This window comes from Anopheles stephensi, chromosome 3 (genome assembly GCF_013141755.1).
Source record: "Anopheles stephensi strain Indian chromosome 3, UCI_ANSTEP_V1.0, whole genome shotgun sequence".
Lineage (NCBI taxonomy): Eukaryota > Metazoa > Arthropoda > Insecta > Diptera > Culicidae > Anopheles > Anopheles stephensi.
In genome coordinates this window covers 78,087,452-78,113,761 of record NC_050203.1, presented here as the reverse complement: position 1 = coordinate 78,113,761, position 26,310 = coordinate 78,087,452, and the positions used below count along the sequence as shown (strand labels likewise).

General features: G+C 41.8%; 1 protein-coding gene across 3 annotated transcripts in view; it reads right to left on the bottom strand.

The window, feature by feature from the left end:
• Nucleotides 1-4,916: 4,916 nt before the first annotated feature.
• The window catches only part of LOC118514646 (zwei Ig domain protein zig-8-like), a 46,359-nt gene continuing 24,965 nt past the window's right edge, over nt 4,917-26,310 (bottom strand). For all 3 annotated transcript variants that reach the window (XM_036061672.1, XM_036061670.1, XM_036061671.1), the window contains 7 exons: nt 19,537-19,605; nt 9,547-9,878; nt 9,190-9,306; nt 8,777-8,870; nt 8,424-8,551; nt 6,247-6,415; nt 4,917-6,151 (listed from right to left, as the gene is read on the bottom strand). In XM_036061672.1, coding sequence (XP_035917565.1) covers nt 6,048-6,151; nt 6,247-6,415; nt 8,424-8,551; nt 8,777-8,870; nt 9,190-9,306; nt 9,547-9,878; nt 19,537-19,603 — 1,011 coding nt within the window. In that variant the 5' untranslated portion in view covers nt 19,604-19,605 and the 3' untranslated portion in view covers nt 4,917-6,047. The remainder of the gene's footprint in view (nt 6,152-6,246; nt 6,416-8,423; nt 8,552-8,776; nt 8,871-9,189; nt 9,307-9,546; nt 9,879-19,536; nt 19,606-26,310) is intronic.

Below are 26,310 nucleotides of genomic sequence, written 5' to 3'. Positions count from 1 at the left end.
AACACACCATTCTAAGCGCCTGTTACTGATTCACACTAATGCTAATGCTGCGCACGTGCTGATGAGCGTGCTACAAAATGGTGGTGGTGGTGCACCTTAAGCGGAAGTCATCGTTGATCTGGGCGTCTGTTTAAGGTTACAGCTTTCCGGAAGGGGATGCAAGTGTAGTTGTAAAGCTGCTTGACCTACATAGGGGGCAGCCGTAAACACTTAATTAAATTGAGCGATTAACGTGAAAATTTAAAGGACATTCAAAACAGTCAAGGTACAAGTGAAACAAAACTTGAAAAGGCCAGTGGAAAAGGACTTTTGATATTTTAATACTACCTATGTATAATTTCAGATTGTTTCGTCGTCTTTGGATATCTAATATTATTTATTCAATTAGAAATCTACAATTAACTAGTGTAAGATTTGACATAATTCAGAAGATACAAAAACTATTAAGACTTCTACGAAAACAAGCATATTTTCGATTTTTTTTTTTTATTCATAAAGAACGGCCTGGCCGTATTGCTATATTTTCGATTTAAAAACATTTAAATAATCTAAAAAAGTAAACAAAAAATAAATGAAGCATATTATGAAAATATTCCACTATGACTAACAGATATGAAAAGCTCCTTAAATGAGTTTTTAAATGTAAATGTAACTAATAATTTGCTAAAGCCGATTGCATTAAACTTACCACGTCATTCACTTAATCTCGAAAACATCATAAATCATGTTATTGCACATATTCAAAAATAATTTTCACAATATCGTGGCCTTACTGTATCTCTCTCAAAAGAAAATTCTCTCTCTTAAAGCTTAATGAAGGAAACCTCGGGAAAAGGATTGAGCTTTCCCATTTTCTTGTGCGCAAGAAGGGTGTACTAACGATAAAGCTCTCAAAGCTGAGGTTGTGGGCAAGTTTAAGGATGGTGCTTCATTATAGCACATTTATAGCAAGCTTATTGGATGGATGCAGATGCTATAAAGCTAAGGAAATAAGAAAGCTTTACAACAATATATGTATTGACATTGAAAATTGATTTTTTAAAATTATTATTGACCTTGAGTAATTGAAAATATTGTTTCAATGAAACATTATATTGATGTGCCCGGTATAAGCAATGAAAGAAAAAATTTCTAAAGGAATCTTTTTGTCTGCACATATGGAACAATATTTAAAATTCATATCAAATCTTATTTAACTTCAAGTCATTCCCTCTAAAGAAAACCCCATTCCTATACCTCATCTCCCACATGCGTCTCACTTTCTAACTTTGCCCAGAATAAGATCTCATCACGAAAAGTGTTGGCGTTGAGATTTTAAAAACATTGCACCACTACAATCTGTTGGCACGCCAACCGTGCCAGCATCAAACCTCATCAAGCTGCTAGCAACAAATTTGCATGTCCAATTTCATCGCTTCAAACTCTACGCTTTGTCAATCTCGATGTCAGCAGTAAATGCTGCTTAGCAGCCACCAGTCACCCGATCGTAACGGACCGTACCAAACGGATCATGAAATTACAAGCAAAAAAGGGAAGAAACAAACGCTCATGTCAAATCACACAATTTGTCTCTTATCGAAGAAATGCTGATTCGTATGCTTGAGCTCGGCGATTTTTCTATGCATAAGAAAGGGAGAAGCACTTTGCTTCGCACTGCCTAGAGAACGCTTTTGGTCTGCCCCATGCGAGCAGGTGGCACCTACTCGATATTACTTTGAACCTTTCCTATACGAAGGCCTCGCATTTTCCGAAGCAATGAGGTGGAAAATTAGTTGTCTGTTTTATTTCAATTCTTCTGACCATCAACAAGCGCACCAGTGAAAGGAACATTTTGGTCGATGTTTGGTCAGGCAAAGAATCGTTCGAAAACAAACTCATCGAAAACAAAGTTTTCTTTCAATTTCAAACGAACACGTGGCGGCTGGCCAGCTGTCACCAGCTGGAAATGCTTGATCGGTGTGTTTGTTTTCACTGTGCAACGAAATCGTTTTGAAGGACCTTCAAACAACAGGTTACCAATTTTCTTGAGAAGAAAACATAGAAAATAGTGGTTGATTTTCCACTAAGAGAAAAGTGGACATGTCAAAATACAGCAACCCGCATCTCAAAATATTGTCCTGCTTCTCTGGAGAGAGTTTTCTACGTTTTCCTTAGCTTGTTCTTGCCCTTCATTGGTCCTTCAATATTCCAACCCCGATGGTGGCAATCTTAATTAAGCCATGTTACTGCGATCTACCACAGGAAAAGGTGTCGTCCGCACCGCACACCCAAGCAGCCGACTTCCCTTTTTAACTCACCCAAAGCTCTCCCCCCCATATTCTTGTCACCTCGGTGACCCAATATCGTTTGCGATCTCATTCCGTTTGGCGAACAACGAACCGGAACGGTCCCGAAACCGGTCGTACGACGGATACAACACAGCCACACGCCGTCGTCATACAGATCCAGTTAGACGAACGGTGAAAATCCTTCTTATCCTGCCACCACCCGTGTACGGCTCACCATTGTGTGTACGATTTTGTCGTATAATATATTTTTCTTTGACACCCTCACCACCGTCGCCTGTGTACGCCGTGGTGCCCACAATCTCAAACCACCGCCAGCGACCGTAGTGGTGAATAAAAGGTGCAGAAATGAAAGCATAACATATGGATGCTCTCCAAGCATCACCACAACCCTCGTTCGGGTGGCGTCTGACGGTGTGGAGGCTGGGGTTTGAGGCGAACGAAGGTTAATTTCAACCAACCGGAAAACATCGAAATTACTTCCGAACCATTACAACGGCTAAGTGCTTGTATTGTGTGCACGGTGAGTGAGTGTGCGTGTGTGGGGTGGCTGAGGATGAATTCATCTTTCGAGTGGGGCAAGGTGTGCATCGTGCCGGATGGTTCGTCAAGGAAGTGCCAGGTTGGAATTACACACGATCGTGAAGTGTTTTCGACACGTCGTTTGTACCTCGATAAGCGACCGAAAGGCGTGTGTTGGTTAATCGTAGGAAAAAAAAACAAGGAAAACGATTTGAAGGATGCTTTTGTGGTGCTATTTCTTGAAGGATTGAATAGGTGGAGATTCGTAGACGATCTAACACTCGAGCTGATGAACAATTATTTTGTTTGTACACAAATTCGTGATGATATTTTTGTTGCATAAAGTGAATAAAAATTGATTGATTGAGTGTTTTATAATACCAAGAATCATTGGTTTCAAGAAAAACAAAACTATTCGTGGAGCAATTAAATGGTATTGTTGCAAGTAAGACTTAAGCGCGTTTGGTACTCAAAGGTTTCCTCCACCTTCCGGGAATCGATTTTGAAGACACGTACAGCTGCACCTGTCTCTAGGCTGTCTACGGTTCTAGCTGTACTAGCCATTGCTATTTATCTTGGGTTCCACGTACACCACATGAATATAAAAGACGGCTTTCCTCTGTGGAATTTTGAAAGAAGATCTCTGCATAGAAGTACCTCGAGGTGTGCAGGGGAGACCAGATATTGTATGCAAACTTCAAAAACCGCTCTATGGTCTGGAACAATCTGGATGAACGAAGTTTTTTCTATGGAATGCGAGTAAAGTAAAACCGAGACTGTGGTGTACACTAGCTGTTACGGGTGGTAGCTACTTTGGGAATGTAGCAATGCAATTCTACGAAGAGTCCCATGGAATTAGGCCTTCAATTGAAGAGTGCATGTTGAGTTAACAGGCCATATCAGATATTGTGCGTGTGACCTGACCTATGCTACTCTGTTGCTTGCATGGGAAGATTTCAGCAGTCACCTGCAGAGAATCACTGGCAAGCTATGAAGAGTATTATGAGAAATTTGAAGGAAACAGATGCCACGAGATTCCCTATAAACCAACCATCCAGAAATTAAAACTTACAAATCTGTATAAAATTGAAATTTAGACAAGCATGATTTTCTTCCAAAATGTGCTTAGATTTACTCAAATATACAAACATAGCACGTATATCTTGAAATGTCAAGAAAAAAAGGCCTCATTAAAGGCTTCGTGCAAATGCAAAAAGGTGAAAACCTAAGACTCATCTTCCAAGAATAGTTTTGAACATTTATAGTGACGATGTAGGTACGGCACAAGACAACATAGACAGTGGTTTCACCAAAATGGTTGGGGGCGGTCCGGTGGCCGAGGCGATAACGGCGCCGGCCCTTACACGGCAGGACCGTTGCTCATATCCTATCTAGACTGTCTCCTCGTGCGTAGGGCTGACTACTTTCTTCTTCTTCTTCCTCCTTGGCACTACAACCTCGAGAGGTCTCGGCCTGCCATTGCTGGCGTTCTGTGACTTAGTTTTACCCGTAGCAAAGAAGTCAGCCTTACGTACGGGGAGGCGGGTCTGGAAGGGATTTGAACCCCGGCCCTGCCGTGTGAAGACCGGCGCCGCTGTCGCCTCGGCCACCGGACCGCCCCGGGCTGACTACTTTACTACGGGTAAAATTAAGTCACAGAAAGACAGAATGGCAGGCCGAGACCTCTCGAGGTTGTAGCGCCAAGGAAGAAAAAGAAGGTTTCACCAAAGTATGTTCACTTCACACGGTCTAGGACTCATGAAGTCATTAAGAATAATATTCAAGATTATTATTTGTATTTGTTCGTCACATCCTCCTCACTATTTAGTGGTGAAATAGATAACCTATAATCTAGCTTATATGGCCTGGAAAAGCCACCGAACAATCCAGCTCGACAATATTGTCAAGGCTGACCACATGATCAGGCTGTGATATTCGACAGGGATTCTGCAGTTGACCACGAGCTGTGATAACCCCGAATAACTCCAATAAGTAATTTTTAACCACATTTACAAAAATAAAATCAGATGTAACACAGGCAATAGATTCCACCATCCCAAAGTTTCATTTAAATTTCTTTCTCGTTAGAAAAGCAAAAGACACCCAGAAAACGTTATAAAATTGAATCTTTTTATACATTAGTGTTTCGCTTTTATTATTCATTTACCTAAAACAACCCTTTTGACCACCATTACCTCGCGACCGCATGGCAGGCCGAGGATGTTGGACATTAGATGCTTGAGTTATCAAAAACGTAAAACCTTTCCAGCGAGCTATGTGTATCATCTGTTGCGGTCATTTATCGCTCACTCGTTCATCTCCGGGCACTCCCAAACGGCGGTTATTAAAATTCCCGGTCAATGTTTTGCCATTTATAAAACAAAGAAACTTTTACAGTGCAAATAGAAAATTCCATCACACAAAAAACGAATGACTTTTTAACATGAAATAAAAACATCGGGTTGTCATACATCGGGTGAGAATGTTTGTAGCTTTCAGCAAATCGTTTTGTTTATAAATTCCACAACATATTATTTTCTATTTTTATCCAACCCGATTTAATGGATTGCAATAAACCACAAACGTAACGAAACAAAAACCGATTCAATAAATACATTTCAATCTGTGTGCTTATCAATTCTTCACCACCTCTTTTTTACCCTCAGACGAAATAAAAATCGAAAGCAATCAAACCAAACGAGAAAGGTATGCAAATATGCCAACCTCATGAAATGTCACTCAACAACAACGGCAAAAAACAGGGCAGTAAACGCTCTTGCGGACTAATTATGCTGCCAGCCCTCGACGTACGCCGTTTCATCAAATCGACCATTATTGGCATGATTAGTAACTGCTCATTTCGTCATTTAGCGCCAATCGGTGTGACACACGGGTCGGCGCGTGAGTGTGTGCCTGGACGTGAACAATATTTTCCCCGCAATCGTTTGGCCGCATTTGAATACCGCAAATTAATTTATCCTACACACACCCAGTGTCACAGTACCCTCTGCTTCACTTGCTGCCACTTCCAGTTCGTCTGCCCACCGAACCATTGGTCAACTGGCACATTTAATCTAATTAGCTCTAATTTGTGTGCCACACTTTGATGTGCAACGTGCACCCCGGGTCTGCGACTGTTTGTGTGTATCTGAAGGATACAATTGGCGGCCAAACTGAGGGTGTAGCTGTGTGCCCTTGCACCATCCGTGGTTTGCACTACTTGCCCGGAACTGCCGACTTTCATCGCCGTCCGAACAGATAGCTAATCAGCCAGAGGACGAACACGTACAGTGGATCTCCTATCCGAAGCTGTCCGGCATGTTGCATCGCCGCCGGATGTTCCCCTTTAAAGTTCAAATGGAAGTGGAGAAAAAAGAAAAGCAAAACGTTATTAAAAAACGAACCTACACCGGAGTGAGAGTGATGAAGGCGCACTTACCATTAAGGATGTGTACGTTGATCGTGGAAGGATCGGCATTCGACGGTGAGCAGACGTACTTGCCGGTGTCCGTCGTTCGGGCCCGCTGTATTAGCAGGTAGGAGGTTGTCGTTTCACCCTTCTCCGTGATGACCGACACACCGCCCCGCGGTGAATCGTAGTTGATTTCCTACAGCGAGAGAGAGAGAGAGAGAACCACGAGAAAGAAAAGAAAGCGATAGAACAAAATAAATACGAAGCATTGGTATCGAAACGCTTTCGTCGGGTTTTTTTTCTTATTGACTTTCATTATCAAACTCAACAAACGAGATAAAAAAAACCTTTCGATAAGGAACTTCCTCCGAACGCTGCGTGACCTACCGGTGCAATATTGCACGGTGCTTCATTATTTATTATTCAGGGTGGATGGACGGTTCAGAATCGAAATAAAAAAGCGAAAGGAAAAGAAGTAAAGCAGACACGAATATCATATTGCCGTTGGAATAATTTGTTCAGAAATTCAAACTCAAGTCCACATTATTTCGTGCTTCTACGAGGGTGTCATAATAATGGCATGGGATTCACGGATAGGTATCATTTGCTCTTTGGTTTGATGGTGATTTTTGAGTAAATTTCTTTTCTTCCACTTTCTTTTAGATTTTTTTTGGGAAAAAAACGTAATGTATACAGGACAATGGTTGATAGTAGAGAATGGAAAGTTTTCCATTCTATGTTCCATTGTTGAAATGAGAAAGTTTTTTGCAACGTCTTTATATTTGTAGAATCGTCTCGACTTTGTAATTGGGATTTTGTAATAACACCTACTGCATTTCTTTTTTAATTTGATTATTAAATTTTTTCTCCTAGCTATTTTTTACATTCATATTCTTCGTTATATGTTTTTGTACTTTTTCAATTCCTTCTCTTTAATGTTTTGCTTATGTTTTTTTTCTATTTTCTATTCTTCTTCTGTTTATTCTTCCTGATATTCTCCTTCGTGTTCCAGTTCTTCTTCTCCTTTTTTCTTTTTCTTCTTGATCTGCCTGTACTTCTTCTTCTTATTCTCCTTCTTATTTTTATTTTTCTTATTATTCTTTTACTTTTTTCTTCTATTATCCTATCTTTTATTGCTAACTTCCTTTTCCACCAGCACTTTGTCTTTTTCTTCTTTTTCCTTTGCTTCTTCTTTTTTCTTATACTTACCTTTTCTCTTCTCGTCTTTGTTCTTGTCCAATTTTTTAACCATTAACTTCTTCCTCCTCTTCCTTTTCTTCTCTATCTTCTTTTCTTTTACTTTTTTCACTTCTTCTTCCTATTTACTTCATCTTTTTCTTTTCTCTTTCTTCAGCTTACTAAGCAAATTTTTTCCTTATTTTTTTCTTTAAACGTCCTCCTCCTCTGCTTTTTATTTGTGTTGTTCCTTTTCTCATTATTGTCAGAACTATTTTTATTGTATTCTTCCGCTTTTGAGGCATTGCCTTTTCCTTCTCTTTTTCTAAATATTTAATCTCCTCTTTTTCTGTTTTTTCATCATGCTATGTTTTTTTCTCAATTCACATTCTATTCTTCCTCTCTTCTTTTTTTTCATTTTTTCATTATTTTTCTTAATTTTCTCTTTAAATTACTTTTATTATTTTTTCTACACCTTTTCATAGGTTTTTAAAACTATTTTTGTTTTTAGTTCGGCTATACCAAGTCTATTGCTACGTTTTATTAATGTTAAATGTCGTAAATATTACTCATAATGCATCATAATATTTCCTCTCAAAAACCGGTCTATGATTCTCTTCTTCTAAGCGTAATAAAAGCTTCCACAAGCGCATAAATTATAAACACGATAATCATCCTCTCATAACTTCCTGCAACTCATAAAGCTATACCACTGGCTCCCAATTTTCTTTTTCTTTCCTTTTTTAACGCAACATTTTCATAACGTCCTTCACTATCCTTATCCTGTGCGAGCGCTTGGAAACAATTCCGACGAAAGCTTTAACATCTTGACACTTAAATCCCACCATAAATGTCGGAGCATAAATCGTACCCATCACGGACGAAAACATAAGCCTGCCGTATGCACATGGACGATGAAAGAAAACAACCAACGGACGGGTGCCCGAAAACGTTCCCACATTTATTCTAAACATAATCCCATCTCCCCCCACCACTAGCGCACCCGATATCGATCCCCGTCTCCGTACCTGATTGTTGTGAGTCCAAATAATAGTTGAAGGAGGTTCGGGTGAGTTTCGCACTATACAGGTTAAATTTACAGTTGAGCCAGTGTTGATGTACAGATCCGGTACACCAACAATCGTGGTGATGGGTTCTAGTTGGAAGGAAAACAGAGAGAAACGAAAGCCCATTGAAATATATCTAAAACCAAAAGACTCTAGAGCAATGGAAACGGGTGCGTGCTGAGTGCATCATAGACAAGCATTAGAAAAAGGCTTCATGCATGCAATTCCACAAAGTCCTTGCGTATCGGACAGACAGCAAAAAACCTTTCCCGCTACACAACACGTCCATTAGTCGGCCAGTGGTGCACACTTACCTACGACCGAGAGGAACATCGAATGTCCGACCGGTGGTGTAGTCGAGATCTGGCACTCGTACACGCCCGTGTCTCGCTTCTGTGGGTATCTAATCTGAAAGAACAACGAACGGTGGAGCATTAGCTGCTTATAGGACACAGCGTGTGAAAGGTGAACCAGGCAACAAACAAACAAAACAAAACTCTGGCTATGTCTCTAGGGCTGGGAATTTCTCTGCCTACGCTCGTCCCGATGATCGATGGTTGGGGGCGGGTTGGATATAGTGTCAATATGGCCGATTTTTGTTTCTTTCTTTTCATTCCCCGAAGGCTCGACGAGCAATACCCACGGGAGGATGCGATAAACCAGACCAGGTAAAGTAGAACCAAAAAACAATATGAACTCTAGGACAGGGGCTTGGCTCAGGACTTACTTGTAGTGACCAATCGTCGGTCTGGGGATTATGTACAGCTTGGAAACGCTGGTCGGATGTATAGGTGAATCTACCTACGGTTAACAGATGGATGTCACGGTGCCGCACCCAGGACACCTTGTACCGGGACCGGGATGTGTGTTGATAAATGAACCGTCCGCAGAAAAATGCACGGGAGAACAAAAAACAGAACACTTGGTTAGCATTTATCCAAACAGATGGTAACTTATTCGATTCGAAACTCTCCCACACGCATCGCCGTAGCAAAAAAACGTATCTCCGGAAACTGTCAATACACCGGGACATCGAGCCCGACTCAAGGAAAAAAGTGCAGTACGACAGCAAATCGAAATTTACCGTTTTGTTGCCGATGTTCTTCACCCGGCAGTTGAGATAGGCCGTCTTCCCGACCAGCGCAGTAATGTTCTTCGAGGCGGACAAATCAAAGTGTGGCCCACGGTCGAGCGGCGTCCGGAGCAGATTACTTTCGTCCGAGTCGTAAATTTCGTTCTCGCTCGCTTCCGACGGTTGATGATGGTGGGGATGGTGAAAGCCCAGATGTAGGTTGCCCAGGTACGGTGGCCGGCTGCGTACCGTAGGATGATGAGTGCCCTGTGAGTTGCCACGATCGTCACTCAGCTCCTGCAGGAACTGTTCTTCCGAGAAGGTTTGCAACGGTTTGGTGATGCCTGGACGGGTGTGTGGTGAGGGTTTTTCAATTGATGGCCGTTGTGGATCGTCGTAAAAGGGGTGGGTCCAGCATTTGTAACGAGAAAGAGGGTAGCGGGGAAGAGAAGATACAAATTAGAACTGGCACTTTTGCAAGCATCGAACGGAAATCGGAATGTCAGAAGGTTGGTTATAAATGAGACACTTTTCCTGTTGCCCGAAACAATTTGTGCCCGTTGTTGGTTAAGGCCATAAATCGACATTTCAAACCAATAGTGATGGCAGAGTGTGGTGCTATGTTTGTTAAAAAAGGAAGGCTCATAGTTATTCTATCATTTTTGTATATAAAACATTCCCTATGTGATAATGATGAATAAAAATGGGAGATAGAGATTATTTTATTAAAATATTGCATACTTTCAGGCTTATTTTCGTAGCTCATTATCAGGCGTTTCTTTTAATCAGCAATAATTTCAAAATAATTGTTTCATTTTTCCCATGACCACCTACAGCACCGAAAAGCAGTAATGGTTTTTGAACGATGTATCGGGTTTTGGTAATTAAATATCATTAAAATTCACCTGAAATAAATTATGCTCGATTTTACTTAATTGGAATAATCATATGAAAATGATACCAACAATTGTGAAAAATTCAGTACATTGTACAACAGCTACATATTTTTTTCCGTTAATAAAGTATAGGTATATGTTACTCGCACTGCATACCATTAGGCGCAATTTCATTTATCAGTCGAGCGACTCATTAAGCATAATTGACAGCATTTCCCTTTTTTCTATACACAATATAAAACTTATTTCCAACGATCCAACAAAATTAAAACGCAGAGCCACGTACCTCAATTGTTTACAATCATTAACTAAACGAAACTCAATCATAAATATTCTCAACAACTTGTGCTTCTGCTCTGACTCACTTAACGTTTAACTTGCTTAGCGCAACACTCTTGAACCACCCGAATCGGCATGGACGGAAGACACGCTGAGCTACGTCGTCTGCTGTCCGTCCTGCACCGGCATGAAAGAGCTAAGCCACCCCGAGATGAAAGAAGTCACTTCCATTCACACTGACAGCAGGGTGCTTCCCCAAGGTTTGATTGGGTTGCTTCCAAGCCGGTCGCCGAGAGCGAGAATTAATTTATCGTTGATATCAATCTTGCCTCCCCGGACTCGGGTTGCGGTTTTATGAGTCTGTATCGCTTGCAGGCTAAGATAACCAACAGCAGCAGCAGCAGTAGCAGCACAAAAAAAACCAAGTCTACCCAAGAAGCTCACCAGCTCCAATGAAAAGTGACATCTCAGCAGTAAGGTGCGAGATGTTATCACGACTGTGGAACATAAATCAACTGTCGTATCTAATCGAGTGCGAGTGTGTAGCGATAATGCATCGTGATTGTGAGAAATGTACCCGTGAGGAGTGAGGCGTCAGCGGGAACATGGGAGGATTAGCGATAGTTTAAATATTTACGTACAATCCCATTGCATGATGAATGTGCTTTTCTCTGTGTGTGTATGCTGCACACCGATCGGTACACAAACACCGGTGGTCTAAAAGGGTGCTGATGGATTGGTCCGATTGGAAGGCCACACTTCAAACGAGCGAGCTCGTAAATCAAATATTTATGCATTGAACCATGGCACACATTTGAATGATTGCACGGAGACTGGGTGGATTGAAATTTAAGTACACTGCGACAGACGGGGATAATGAGATAAGTTCGTAAATTATCATCTAACTTTAGCGGCTTGGGGCTAAACCCTTAACATGGTGGTAGGGATGCTTTAATGAGCGCAATAAAATATAAACTTTGAGTCTGTTTGAGTTGAGTCTACAAAGAATTTCCTTTAAATAAAAACTGCCTGTTATCAAATAACTTCAGGCGCTTTTCTACCTGGATGAATTTCCGCATCGGTCTGGAAGTCAATTCGCATATGCCCTAATTCAATTCCGATTGACTGCAACAGTTAACAGCATTTTGTCCGTTAATTGTGTGATCATAAAATTGGCACCAAATTGAATCGTTCCCAACAAGGACGGGGTGCAAAAACGGAACGCTTCCGTGCCCTCTCGCAGCATAAACTGGACACTAATCCACTGGGAGGCTTATAGGCACAAGCCGGAACGTCAAACTCCCAAATTGATTGGTAACGATTATAAGCGTATAATTAAGCTGGCCGTAATTTGGTTTCTGGAAAAAGCGCCCGCCGGGAAAGCGTGCACACACACACATACACACAGTGCGTTCCCAATCGATTATCAATTCCGGAAATGGTCGATTCCCATCTGGCTTTGGTACCATTTTTAGGAAATCTCGGTTTCGAAAAATGTCAATCTGATACCGTCAACCGACGACACACACACATCCGGATGCAGGAAGCCCAGGGTAACGAAGAGCACGAAGGGCTAGGCTCACCAAATCTGGGACACATCCCCAGTGGATATGGGTCGGCAGCTGTTGACGATTCCGGTATATGCCAGACGGTTGTTTGTGATTGCATAGCAACCGAGCTGACTGGAAGCTGTCCTGGCGGCAGCAGCTGGCAGTAGCAGCAGGCAGCAAGCAGAGGAAGACACAGTTAATTAACAGAAAACACTCACCACGCACCAACGAAATGGGGGGCAGCATCCAGGCTGTGGCACAACAATCGATTCCGATGCGGTAGATTTATTGATGTGGTTTGCGTACCTCATCGTGGAAGAGGGCTGAAGTCGCACCAGCGTTGGATGGCAACGGTTCGATTCGATATCGTCAAAATGCGTACGAAATAAAATCAATTTCGACGTACAGACGAGCTAAATGCCGATCACTGGGATTAGGCTTGTTGTTAAATGTTTGGGAACTGTTGTGTATGCAAAACAACAAGTCATTTGGTCGTGGTCGTCTGAGGGATTTGTTTTCGCTGAGCTTATGATGCAATTTTTTGGCGAATGTATCATATTACGTTGAACTTTCCTGGTATTGATAATCATTTTTTGTTTGAGAATTAGCTCCATTCGTTTTTATGAAAATTCAAAGCCAATAAAGCATTAATCTGAGAGCTAATCTTCCACCGGGATTCCTAAAACAGCCGTCAGAGTGTTGAATAAATGGGCAAGAATAATTCATGGTATTTGACGTGGGTTTGGTTGGAAAATTAAATTTGACATCAAAATAATGTGGATAATAAAAAGCTTAATTAGTAGTAAATTTCATATAACCTCATGATTCTCGTGTATAAACATGCTGGAAGTCTCCAGAAGTCGTAAAGGCAGAAGGCATTAAACTAAATGACGACTGCAAAGTAAGATCCCATAGTTTTAAAAATTACATTGCCTTAAAGACTCTTTACAGATATATTGATAGCAGCAAAGCTAAGATAGTCCCAAGGCGATGTACAGCTTCAATGGGTGACTTTGGAGGCTGATACCAATCAAACAAACATTGAAGGTTGTTCAATGACCAAAATTCAAATAAAATGACATCGAAGTCTGTAATTTATAACCTCAGTTAACTTCTTCATCTGTTTTAGCAGCTTAATCACGAAGGTATTGAACGGTCGTTTCAGGCGTTAATGTCTTTCTTTTACTCAGAGGGACTATCAGTTCCCTTGAGTACAACATAGTACACAGTCTCAGCTAAATTTACAATAAATTTAAAAAAATCTTTACAACATGATATCTGTATCTTAATATGTGTTGATAAATAATTAGATAGAGCGCTGCCATCATATATGTACACAGACTAAATCAGCGAAAATATGACGCAATTAATGAGGTAGGTCAATCGAAACAGTGGTCATACTACAGCCTGACGCAGACTTCCGCACTCAAAATAACTGTCACGAAGGGAAGCTGGAACTGTCTAGAACACTTGTCTCACTATTGACATACGCCTCTGATTAATGGACTCTGTTCAAACCCTCTGGCAAAATGCTCTTAGTCGCTGCCGAGGGGAAGATGCTCAGAAGGATTGTAGGTCCAGTTGGTGTGGAAGGATAATAACCTGTGAGTTGGCTATGTTATGAGAATGGTACCGAACGACCCAGACCATTCAATTATTTTAGGTCACCAACATGAACAGAAAAAAACCTAGTAGACCCAAAGTGCAATAGCGTTAATGCGTCCGGGATAATGGATTGCCAGAAAACGGCCTTACAAATTACTTCTTACTTCTCCTATCTAACTTCTTATTTGACAGATACACAGCCAGGCCATGAAAAAAACTTATTCCTTGAAGTTCAACTATTGTCTAGAAATTGCATACATTTAGGCAATATTTAAAATATTCACGAATCTAAACAAAAGAGGCTTTAAAGCAGAGGGTTTTTGCCATTCCAAAAGCCAATCTAACCTCAAGAGCAATCGTTTCAGCTTAAGATAAAAATGAATCATTGATTTTTTTTCCTTCCAATAATACAGCTCGTACACCTGTTATTTGTCATGTTGCGTTTTGTTTCCTTATTCGAATATAACATGGAAAAACCGCCCAAAACCCCCATTGTTCTCCGGCATCAGTCAAGTGACCCTTCGGTTCTTATACGGAACGGTTGTATCTTAAGATTATTATTCATATGCTTTCACCGCTAGGCAACGCTGGGCATTTTTCAGCATTTGTCGAATAAAAGATTTCATTCTTGCGCGCAGCAAACAGCAACTCGTACTGGATTGCATGTTCGGTCGACATTTAAAAAAACCCCCCGGTTGGGCTACCTTCTGGTGGAATTGTTGAGCTTTTTCGCAACCTCCCCCCGCCCACTCAACCCACTGAGAACTGCGAACAAAGCAGATAACAGATAAAAGGATTACATCGGACCCGCCGTAAAGTACTGCGTGCGGATGGTTTTTGGCCTTAAATAACCCCTTTCTCGGCAACCTTTGGCCACCGTCCCTTCCGCGAGGGCCGTTCTGTTCCGGCTAGCGTGTCGGTATTCCATCTCCGGTGATCCTTTTTTTTTTTTTGTTATTGTCGTAACTTCCCGAAGCCGGAACTTACCGCAATATTTCGAGCGTGGGACATGGTCCGAACCGATCCGAAAGCTCCTCGGACACTCGGAGCAGTTTCTAGAAAAAGGTCACTAAGGTTAGGGCAAGTTATGTATGCACGGAGGACAAGGACGGCAAACCAAAAAAAAAGCACGTCGCATTTCTTAGCATTTTGTGAAGCTAGCGAAGGAAGAAGAGGCTCATGAATATTCTCCGTGTGCCATTGTGTGCGGTTGCCTTCGCCGTATTAAACATCTGCACAATGTTCGTTAAAAACAAGACAAATGGTTTTGCGATCATGTGCACTTACACACTCACACACAAATAACGACCCGAATATTCTTCTCCAGATTTTTTTTTTCTTTTCACTTCCATTAATGTAAAAACTCTTTCCCCCGTTTGCCGGTCGGCTGCGTAGTGCGTAATGTGTTTTTGTTTTATTAATTCACGATTTATAGCCGCCGGATTGTGTTTTTTTTTTTTCTTGCGTGCTATTTTACGTGACGAACGTTATCCTATGGGAAAAGGTTTAGCTGAAGGACTTTAAATTAAACCCCCAAAACACAATCAACGTAATGTAAAAACTCACTCCAGATTTTTTAATTGCCATTTGCACTTGTATTTTTTTTTTTCGCTGTGGATAATTATTTTTCAACAACCCTTTTTTTGTGCCTTAAATAAGCAAATTATTTTCATGTCCATTTTTTTGCTTTCCCCATCCACACAATACAAATTGAAACCAAACAAGCGATAATATCAATTACAATTACAAACACGAAACCACGAAAAATTAATTTCAAATTAATTAGAATTTTCCATCGCCTGATCACGCTCGCTCGCACCCGAGAATCTCCTGAGAACCGTGAAATTAGTTCCGGAACTCCATGTGGGGCCATACACTCCAGGAACACACACACACACACGCGATGTGTGTCCTTAAGGGTGTGTTATCCACCCCGGAGTAGGTACAGAAAGGTACAAAATGGAATGACAGTGGAAAAAATGGCGTGTTTTTCCTCCGTTCGTACCGAGCAGGTTTGCGTGTAGATCGCACGTCGTAAGTGAATGTTCATGTGGTGTGAGCTTTCGGCTTCCACACGTTCGGGCCGAACTGAGGGGAAAACGAAATGAACCATTATTATTTAAATTACAGCCCCATTTGTGTTGCGAGTTTATATTTGCGTGTGCTCGCGAGCTGTATGTGCGAATTGTGCCCGCGAGCGAAACGAGTCAATCGAATGGTGCCGAAGCAAAAGGCGGCCATTCACAAAAATGCTTCCACTCGTTAAGCGCAAATGGCTATTAATAAATCATTCTAGACGCGTTACGCGTGAACGATAGCGTCTTCGCGCTTTTGTTTTTGTGCGAATTTTTAATGCCTCCGAGGTATTCAGCAGGAAAGCTCTGGCTCACCGAAACGAACCGAAACATCGTTTCGGCGCATCGTTAAGACGCTTGATGATGTTTTGACGTGTTTTCAATTTGTTTTTTTTTTCGCTCCCCGATTTCCGCTCAAATGACCATTCGCATTTTGATTTTTTCCATAGTTTTGTTAATTTTTTTTGTGGTTCATTGTGCTTCTGCTGGGAAATGTTAAATGGGAAAATGATTCCAATACGTTGCGCGTAGCGTAGATTACAACACTAACGCCTCATTCGGTTTGTACGTGTGAAACACGGGTAGAAGGACGCAAAGAATCCACCAACGTTAAGCTAACATGCTGAACTGAGCCTAGTACGAGCCGGTAGCAGTAACAGTGGTTCTGTGCGATCAAATTCAATTTTGACGCCAGAACCGGATGAAAAGCCGACCGTATGTTGTGACCGCAGGCAACTCGACTCGATTTATTCTGGTCTCTTTTTTGCTTTCCTGCACACGGTGTAGATCTAGAGGCGAGTGTGAATATCTGCCTGGCAGAAACGTACGCATAAGTGATGTGTTAGAGTGGTTGGTTTTTTTCGTAAACATGGGAAGGTTGTTTTCGACACCTTTTTTTTGTTAACTGATTTGTGAACATGTGTTAAAAATTTGATCGGAAACGTTGACTATTTAAACAAGGAGGTCCTTCTGAATTCATCTCTTTTATTGTTCGTTCGTTCTTTATTAATATATGAATTTTTACAAGAAAATTTACTAATTTTAATGGAATCGACTATTAAAACGATTATAGATAAGGCTTAAGCACCATTAACCAATTGATTTTCATTACTTTACATTGTACATTGTATCACTGCTGAACGCACTATTTCATTTTAATCAAATAACGGTTTTTTTTATTTATGTTATTTATTTATTCTTATTCATTGGAAATAATTGCTAGAACAAATTATTCCAATCAATTTTATCGCAATCAAATGAAAGTACATTTTATCAAAAACCAATCAACTTCTTCGATTTGAGTAACCCTGCAACAGTCTGCAACGAACGATACTGTTCCACTTGACTCAATCTCGACAAGACTCAGAACCAGACGAGCGAGGCAGCATACAGAAAAAAATCAATCCCACTCACAAACACACACACACACACACACACACACACACACTCACGTAACCCTTTTTTTTCTTTGATGCTCCTCCCAGAACATCAAAATCTGATTCCGACTATCTGGCGTTATCACTTCCTGTCATTTTCGTTCGTTTTCGTCTGAGCTTTCTGGTGTGTGTGTGTGTGTTTTTTTTTTCTGGGCGTGTGAGAAAAGTCTCCAAAAAACAAAAAAAAATCCCCTTTCCTCAACATTCGATTCAAACATACATTCCCATACCGACCGGGAGGCATATTTTGGGATATCTGGAGTATGAGAATGTTCTCTGCCGCTGGTAGCACAGCGTTCCCCTTTCTCCTGCTTCTCGGAGGTATGTGTCGAAGGAGTGGGGTTGATTTTCCGGGAATCTTTTGTTTCATCTGTACGATTTGCCTCCACTCCCTTTTCCATTCCGATATGACTGGTAGCAACTGCTCGTACTCGGAAACTGTTTTAGTCGCATGTTTTTGTTGGTTTAACGATGGGAACGACGGTTTGAATGGGTAGGGAGCGCTAGAGTAAAAGCGTATGTTTTGAAGGGTTTTTTGTGATGGTTTTGATTTGGAGCATAGAGTTGGCAATGTTTTCATATGAATTTAAGTGATTCCCAGAACGCCACCTTTGTACCGGGTTTGGTAGTAAATTATTCTAATCTATCAAAGCCTTGCAGTCAATTGTGGCTCCAAGCGATGGTGCTCTTGTGAAAAGAGATTAAATAATGTTTTTTTATTTTGTTTAATTAAAATTAAGCAATTCTAAGAGCTTTGCAAAAATATTAAAAAAAAAACCTTAATGCCATTAGCGCTTCCCAATGGAAACGCCTGGTCGTTTTCGTTTCCTAGTACCGGCACCCTATCACCCTCGATGAGCAGAGTCATATTCAACTGTATACCTAAATTTTTGCTCAAATTTTACCACTATTTGAGCTCGATATAGTGTATCATACTTCACAATTTCAACGTTCAACAAAAAGAAAAACAAACACCAATTCAACCGAGACGAAACAATACGCCAAAATGATAAAACATGGAAACACAGTTCCAACCACTCAATCTGAATGAATAAATTTCCCTACAGCACTCATTCCCTAAGCCAACTCACAAAGCGAAACGCAAACGCACCGAGCTAACCTCACTTAAAACCCATTCTCCCAACGGAGACGCCCGGTCGTTTTCGTACGCCGGTACGGTTGACCTTCGCGGTTGCTGATGGTTTTTAACAGATTACAGCCGTATTGCTTCAAGCTTGGTCGGCTATGCAAGGGCTATGCAGTGCAGATCATACCCACCGCTGTTTGTTTGCCTTCTTTTCTCTTGGTACAGGCCGAAAACCACACACATACACACAATGCGAGGTATTTCGTTATTTCGATTTAAACCATACAAAGATCATACCGGTTGTGTGGAAGTTTGCGGGGAAAACATTGGCTTCCCGTTTTGTGCGCCATTTTTCTGTCTTCCTTTTTTATGCTGCTTCATTTCAATAGCTCGAGGGAAAGTGAATGCACCGTACCGTGGTCCCGTACCGAAGGGCAATCAGAGCTAATAAATCAAAATGCGGTACATTTGGAACGGCGCGATAGAGACGCTCATATGTCCCTAAGGATGTGAAAAGTGAGCGGCGTTGGGTAAGCGGGGGCTGGCGAGAGCAAGAGCAAAATAAGAATACGCAATACATTTCGCCGTTGCGAATTCCACGGTGACGAATGTGTTTCAACATTTTTGGAAGAAAAAACTCGGCTTATTGTACCGACAGTTCTTGTGTATCAAAAAGCAATGGGGCATACATTTTCATTCACATTTTGTTCAAGCAACACAAGAGGAAGAGCGCGGGAGAGTAGCATCCGTATTGTTTCTTCATTCTAGAATAAACGGTTTGGTACGACAAATATATTTGTAAGCAAGCATAACAATTTCCATGTCAGGTAAGTCAATGTCTATGAATAAATGAAACGCGAGCAAACAATTCTAAGGCTTCGAGTAAAATATGACAACACAATAAATCCACGTTGTTCTTTGGGTTAAGCCTACTTGCATGGAAACAAATAGGAAACACATTGAACAGGGCTTGTTCCCCAACATGAATATTATTTACAACAATGATGATACGTTATTTTACCTTTTGTTTCCTTTCAAGAGTAAAATAATATTTGATTTAAGGGAGGTACCTACCATGATTTAAATGCACGATGAAAAGAAACAATATGTTTATCCCATGCTGCGTGCGCAATGTAGCCATAACTGCAAATAGAAGATAAAACGGATAAGGTTTAGACAGTAAAAAGGATTGAAAATTAATTACTTCAAGTGCTTCAACGCAACAACCGCTTAAACGCGTCTGCTTGCTAGATAAAACCCAGTCGGTCGTGCAAATTGAAAATGTTATATAATAAAAGTGAACAACCAGGAACGAGCTTGCACCAAGCGCGAGATTTTTGTGTTAACACTCTGCTATCTCTATCTATGCTTCCCGCTTCACACATCCTTCAAGCAAACTGACAACCAACAACACGAATGAAAATTTGTTGAAAACGACACTTGTCAACCTGCATCCCTTCCGGCGCACCGTCAACGCTGAACCAGACAATGCAGAACATTTGAATGATTTATTGCATCAGCATGTCCGATGGCTGCCAGTCGTCGCTGCCAGCCCGACTGCTTGTCCCTCCAGGATATATTTCGCTGATTGTGCAACTGGCTAATGTCACACGCACGGTGCACCGAGCGGCTGACGGTGCCATCGGCAACTGTCGCGAGTGACAGCATTCACCGGCACGCCGAATGTCGATTCGAGTAGCAAATAGAATAACATGCATCATGCACAACGGGACAAATTGAAAACCGGGAAAAACTGGAGGTGAAAAACTAAATCTCGCTAGATGATGATTTTCCAGCGCAAACCGGGACCTCACTGACCTCACTCACAGTTGCCCGAATTGACCCGAAGGAAGCAGCAGCAGCGGCATCGTGATAGGCAATATTCAAATTTTCATGTTTTCAGAGCTGGCGACTGAGCGATATCGGGTGATGCATGTGCTTTCTTTTTCTCTCACATACTGCTCGCGGTACGGTGTGAAAGTAAGCCAGCCTTCTAGCAACGCCATACCTTCACCGGGATGCGCCATGAGACCCATACAATCTACTCGTGGTCGTGGTAGAAACGGTGCGACGGTCGTTTTTCATTGCATTTTACATTCACACCGGAAACTCATTAGCGGCTAACGGTTGACCTGCATCCTTTTTACATACAAGGTTGTCCTGCGCTCACCAGCATCAAGCGGCAGCTAAACCATCCCATAAAGAGCAAGCCCAGTTTTCCCTGGGCAATATGGGTACCGCAAGCACTTGCACTCAAATTGTTGAGGTTCTTTCGGTGCATTATCGAGAATGAAACGTAAAGCAGGGGCAAGGTTTTTGCAAAACCAATGTGGCGACCACCAATTTGGTGCGCAGTATATCATGATTGGTAAATTTCCGAAATTTTTTGAAGGAACAGATATGACAGGTTGCCAAGTGGAAGCTTTCTACTAACAGCTGCAAGGATTTTTTGGGTAATAGCTTAACATATTTGTTAACCATTGCACTTTTGAGCCAAAATTGGGTTTAAAAGGACGCTTTTAAGTTGTGTCACATGATTGGTGATAATGTTCTTATAGATCAAAGAACCAAACAGTAATAAAATCTCTCGATGGAGACGCATGGTACTTCCTGATATTTGAGTCAAGTTAGCGAAAAGAAGGCTACGCACTAGCAAAGAACTTTAACATTAATTCAATATCGTTTATGATAACTGCAATCAACTTTGGCAAAACCATTCAAAGCTCAAGAGCTCAACGACAGGGCCACTTTGTCTAAATAAGTTTATTCAAGGCAAATCAACCACCATCAAATAAAAATGCTGCCCCCGAGGCTAATGCCTTCTTCTTAGAACCCTCAAGCTGCATCATAAAACATTGATACTTGCAATGATGCAGCTCTGCAACAACAGAAAAAAGAACGCTAATCGAATTAAGTTTAGAGTGATTTTTGCTTTCCCCCTTCCCGTTTTAGCATGATTTTCTTTTTTCTAACATAGCACATCATGCCTTCAATACTCCTTCAAGGAGTGCAGAGTGCTTGTGAACAATGGAGAGAAGAAAAAAACCTCTCGAATGCACAGTAACTAGTTTGGAGACCTTTCGCCGAAGAGCTTTTTCAACCGTCCCAGTTTGTTTTTTTTAAAGTTGAACGAATTAAACAAGCGAAAAGATGAAAGAATCCTTTGATCGAGCTCGCACAAACATCGACCGACCGAGCCCGAAAAGGATAATACCGGTTGACTTGTTATTTCTCTAGCAGCCAGCAACTCAAAGCTGCATTCCCCTTTTTTTTGGCGCTGTGTTTCTGCGTGTTTCAAGCATGAGATTGGCAGCTGTGCGCTAGACTAAGCAACGCAAAATCCGTTTCATTGTTGCTGTTCTTGTGTCGTTTTTTCCCCTCCTTCATCCACCCATTAGCCGGTGGTGTGTTTGATGTGATGCAGGATCAAATGGAAAGGATGATTATCGTGAGCAGCAGCAACAGCAGCACCAGCAGCAGATGCAGCCGGCACTTCATCCTTACGGAGGCGAATCTGACATTCGATAATTCGACCCCATCGGCAGTAAGCGTAGTCGAAACACGGCACGCACCATCGAGAAGCATCAAAGGAAACCTGGTGGGTGTCTGCTTTTCATAATTGAATTAAGAGCAGCATATAATGGTGCATGATTTGGGCCGAACAGTTTCATTTCATATCGCAACAGCAATCGTGTGTAAATGATGTGTTGCGATAAGCTTTCAAACTGTTTTACTTTCACGAGCTAGAGGTGAACCATATTCTTTAGCACTGTTCACGAGAAAGACTGTCGAAGCCGCCCGTACGATGCCGAACAGATTAAGTAAGCCATCGAATGGTGCAAACGAGACCAGAAAGGATCTGACGTTCGGTGTGGAATATTAATTAGTTCTACCTAGAAAACCCAACCAACTTTCGCGCATAGCCGAAAGCCGAAGGGTTTACTTTCATGTTTGCCACCAAAGCCAACCCCCCTTCGGTTCGGTTGAGTTCGATTTCGGGCGATGGTCATGAATATTTAAGGCACATAGTAAACACCGCCGAACAGCGCTGTCACTCAGCGCCTCATCTTTTGGAGAACGAGCGCAAGCTTCAAAGTGTCACTAACTTTCTCAACACTTCACTTGGCGAGCATTTCTAGTGACAATGTACGAAAGGAACGTAGATTTGTAAATATTATCCTACACGACGGAAAAACACCTGCCTCGCCTCATATGGAGGCACATCGTGCGCTGGCTGGAATTTGATAATGGTGGGGAATTGAATTAAAACTTCCACTACCGATTTGTTGCACGGCATGTGGAGGGATGTAGAAATATTTAAATTTCATTTTCCTTCTGGGAATACATTAAAAAAGGTTGTAGAACAGCGTCGATATTCGTCGAGCTCCGGGTAGGCTTTTCCCAAGGACAGAGCTGGGGGAGGCGAAGAGAGAAAAAACCTTCTTCAAAATGTATCTAATTACAGAGAAATGGCTAAAAAAGTCTCAGATGTTGCTTTAAAAATCGGCCCCGGGTAGGCGCATGAGGATGTGTAGGCTGACAAGATAAAAGCATTTTCTCGTTGGCCTCAATAACAAAAAAGAAAATCTTACGCAAAGCACTCAGCTCGTCTGCTCTATTTTCTTCTTCGGGGATGAAATTGATAATGATTTTTTTTTTCATGATTAAATATTCTATTTTTGATCATAATTGCTGTGTTCCTTAGCCATGCTGCAAATTTCCCCTATGTTAATGAAAAATCCCAAGTCTAGGTTTTCCACATGACATTAACGATTTTAAGCATTGCCCTATGCAATAGAAGTCAAAAAAAAGATTGAATTAAACGTAAAAAATATCAAATAAAATTATGAAAAAAAAACTATAAATCTGCAAAAACAGTTGTAAAATGTTCATACAAACAGTTTATAACAAATCGTTACAATAACCATATTCATGGCCAACGGATTTATATCATTCTGTTCCTTCAAATCGCCCTGCCAAAGTAAAATGTACTCAAACCTGTCAAGCTTAAAACCCCTCTAGACAAATGGTTAAACTAACTCGTCACGAAAAAGAGGGCAACAGCTGTATTTTCTTGCCATTTTTTCCCCGTTCAAAATCATACAATAACCTCCTCCTTCACATCTTACTTGCGATACGGTGTCGAGCAAACGGAGTGCATCCCACTGCCAGTGTTGCTTGCGTTCCTGAGAAGCACTCGAAATCTTTTATTATTCATTCCTTTCTCTGACAGTCCATTTCTCTGAGCTGCATGCCCGAATGTTTGCTTTAGCCGAATGCACCATACTGCTGCTGCAACGAAGCAGCAATGGATTGCGATACTATGCAAATAGTACCACATGGTAACCATCCTGTATTAGGTGACGTTCACTTGCACAAACTGTAGGAGCTGTCACGGTAATCCAAAGGCAAAATGTATCGACGGACAAGTAAAACCGGTGATTTCCAAGCAAAGTAAATTGTTGTACATTGAATCAGATGACAGGGAGAACAAGAAAACCGTTCCTTTTGACAATCTATTAATAAACAGCATAAGGAATAAGGTAACAAAAAATATCTCAAGTCAACCGCATCCGCCTTAGCCCAACTCTTCACGCTAAATCGTATTTCACGTATTTTCCAGTGAAACGATTTTTACTGTAATCCGATAATAATGCGGCACCTTCACAGGATCCAGATAATCTCGTCTCAATATTGATATAACCATTTTGCAATCTGCCAACGTGCGCCGACAGGTAAAGCCCACAGCCAGTTCAAACGAACCATCCCGGCACATATCAAAGCAACGGTGAGTTTGCGAGCGGTAAAACATTGACAATTGAAATGTAGCTTAGATAAATCGATTCTCCATTAGTGAACGAGCAACAGAACAAACGGCAATCCCATCGACAACCCATCGTCAAGCTACGGAGAACCCGTGTACCTGTGGAGAGCAGGTGCAAACTTGAACGGTTTATGGCGCACACACACAACACAGGAGGGCGGGTTTGTTGCAGTCAATTTTCTTCCCCGTCAACTGAGTCAAGATTTCCCGGAACAGAAAACTGATTCCTAATCAAACCGGGATGGATGCCGAAGGAGGAGGGTTTTCGTTATCCGTATTCGCATCATCCATTGTTGACGGCATGAGTGTATGACGGCTTCGGAATGCTTCACCATTGTTGAGTAAAGTGAAAAATAACAATCAAGCTCACACTCTGCGCAAGGATGAAAAGCCATCGGCGATGTGTAAGCGCCCCGAGATGGGTTGAGTCGTTAAGCGACACTCAATCATGCAAATATCGTGTCATCTGGGGGGCCATAAAAGCCCCCGGAAGGTTTTCCCAAAACATGCGCTCCATTCCATCGCGTTTGAGTGTTGGCCGGATCATAAATCCAGCGCCGCTAGTACTAGAGCACTTAGATAAATGACCTTCGACAGCCACCGGGCGGGGATCTTGGCAAAACCATAAACCCGCTTACCGATAGCCGACAGCGAGCCGATAGTGTATTTCAGCACGCAAGGTCGCCGCGTCAAATCGTTTAGCTCGCCCCAATCGGACAGTCTTTAACGATGGCGATCGGCGATGTAAGTACGCGTGACCTTTCCCGAACAATGATTTATGTGCCATCGGAGAAACACAAAGTTGCTGAGACTCGTCGAGCGTCAGCAGAGCGCAGCAGAGTTTCGTTGTCACAATGTTGCCCGCGTAAAATCAAACCAAACTGAGTTGGAGCTGAGTCGCAAGTGATAACGAATGAGAGCACCGGAGTACGAAGAGGCTCTAATGCAACAAACACACTTGGGAGCGATGTGCTTTACTAGCATTAGTGCTGTGGTGGGAAGAAAGGCGAAAGAAAAACCACCACCTACCAGAAAGAATCATAATACCGGTTGGCGGCCGTGGTAAGCTTCACTAGACCATTTCGGAAAAAAAGCATGATGAAGGTGATACTCGCGCTGGCGGGAGCGCTGGCTTTCTGAAAGACAAACACTGCACCAAGGACAAAATACACAGCTTTCCGATAAGTTTTCCGGCGACCGTAAAAAGGGTTGCGCTCAAGCATGGCTTTTGTTGACCGAGCTCTTGGCTGCTTCAGTTTGGATTGTTGTTTGGAGAGGAAAAGTCGATTTTTCTTCTATGCGGGGGGGGCGAGAGAGTTTATTTTTAGTGGTTTCTAGCAGACTATTGGTGGGCCTTTCTCTAGCATAGGCTAAACCGCCGGAAGATATTTTTAGGATAATGTAGCTATTTTAATATTATAAGCAGCTTTAAGAGAATATCCTGCTCTACATATTGCATAGCTTTGGGCGCCAACAAACTCTACGGATTGCATACTCTATGCATTGGGCGCCTTTTACAGTATGACCCCTTTAATATCAGATAAGACATATCTTACCGAGCCTTTGATGTGAGATACATTTTACGAAAACCTTTTTCTTATCCAGAAACCCATAAACACATTTTACAAACTGTATATAAAACACAATTTCTTCGCGGGCTCTCACAACGACCGCTCATCTATTCTCACCATCGAAAGAACTCGGCACACTTGTCTATAAATTTAAGGCTTAGAGCTTATGGAGCAACACATACTTCATGTTTCACGCTCGCTCTGGTCTATTGCTTACCGATAGTCACTCTTGCCTCAAACGCACGTGGCTGGTCCGTTCGGCCTGTTCTCTTCATCATACTGCCGGATGGGTATCGGAAAAACGGAGGCTCAGGAATGAATTATCTGTTTCCATCGAACAATTAATTTATTTTATGTGGTCATAAACTGCATGTAGGGTACACATTAATAGTCCGTAGCAGGTCCCTATATGGTCCGCATCAATGTGTGTTATCTATTATGGTGAAGGAGAGA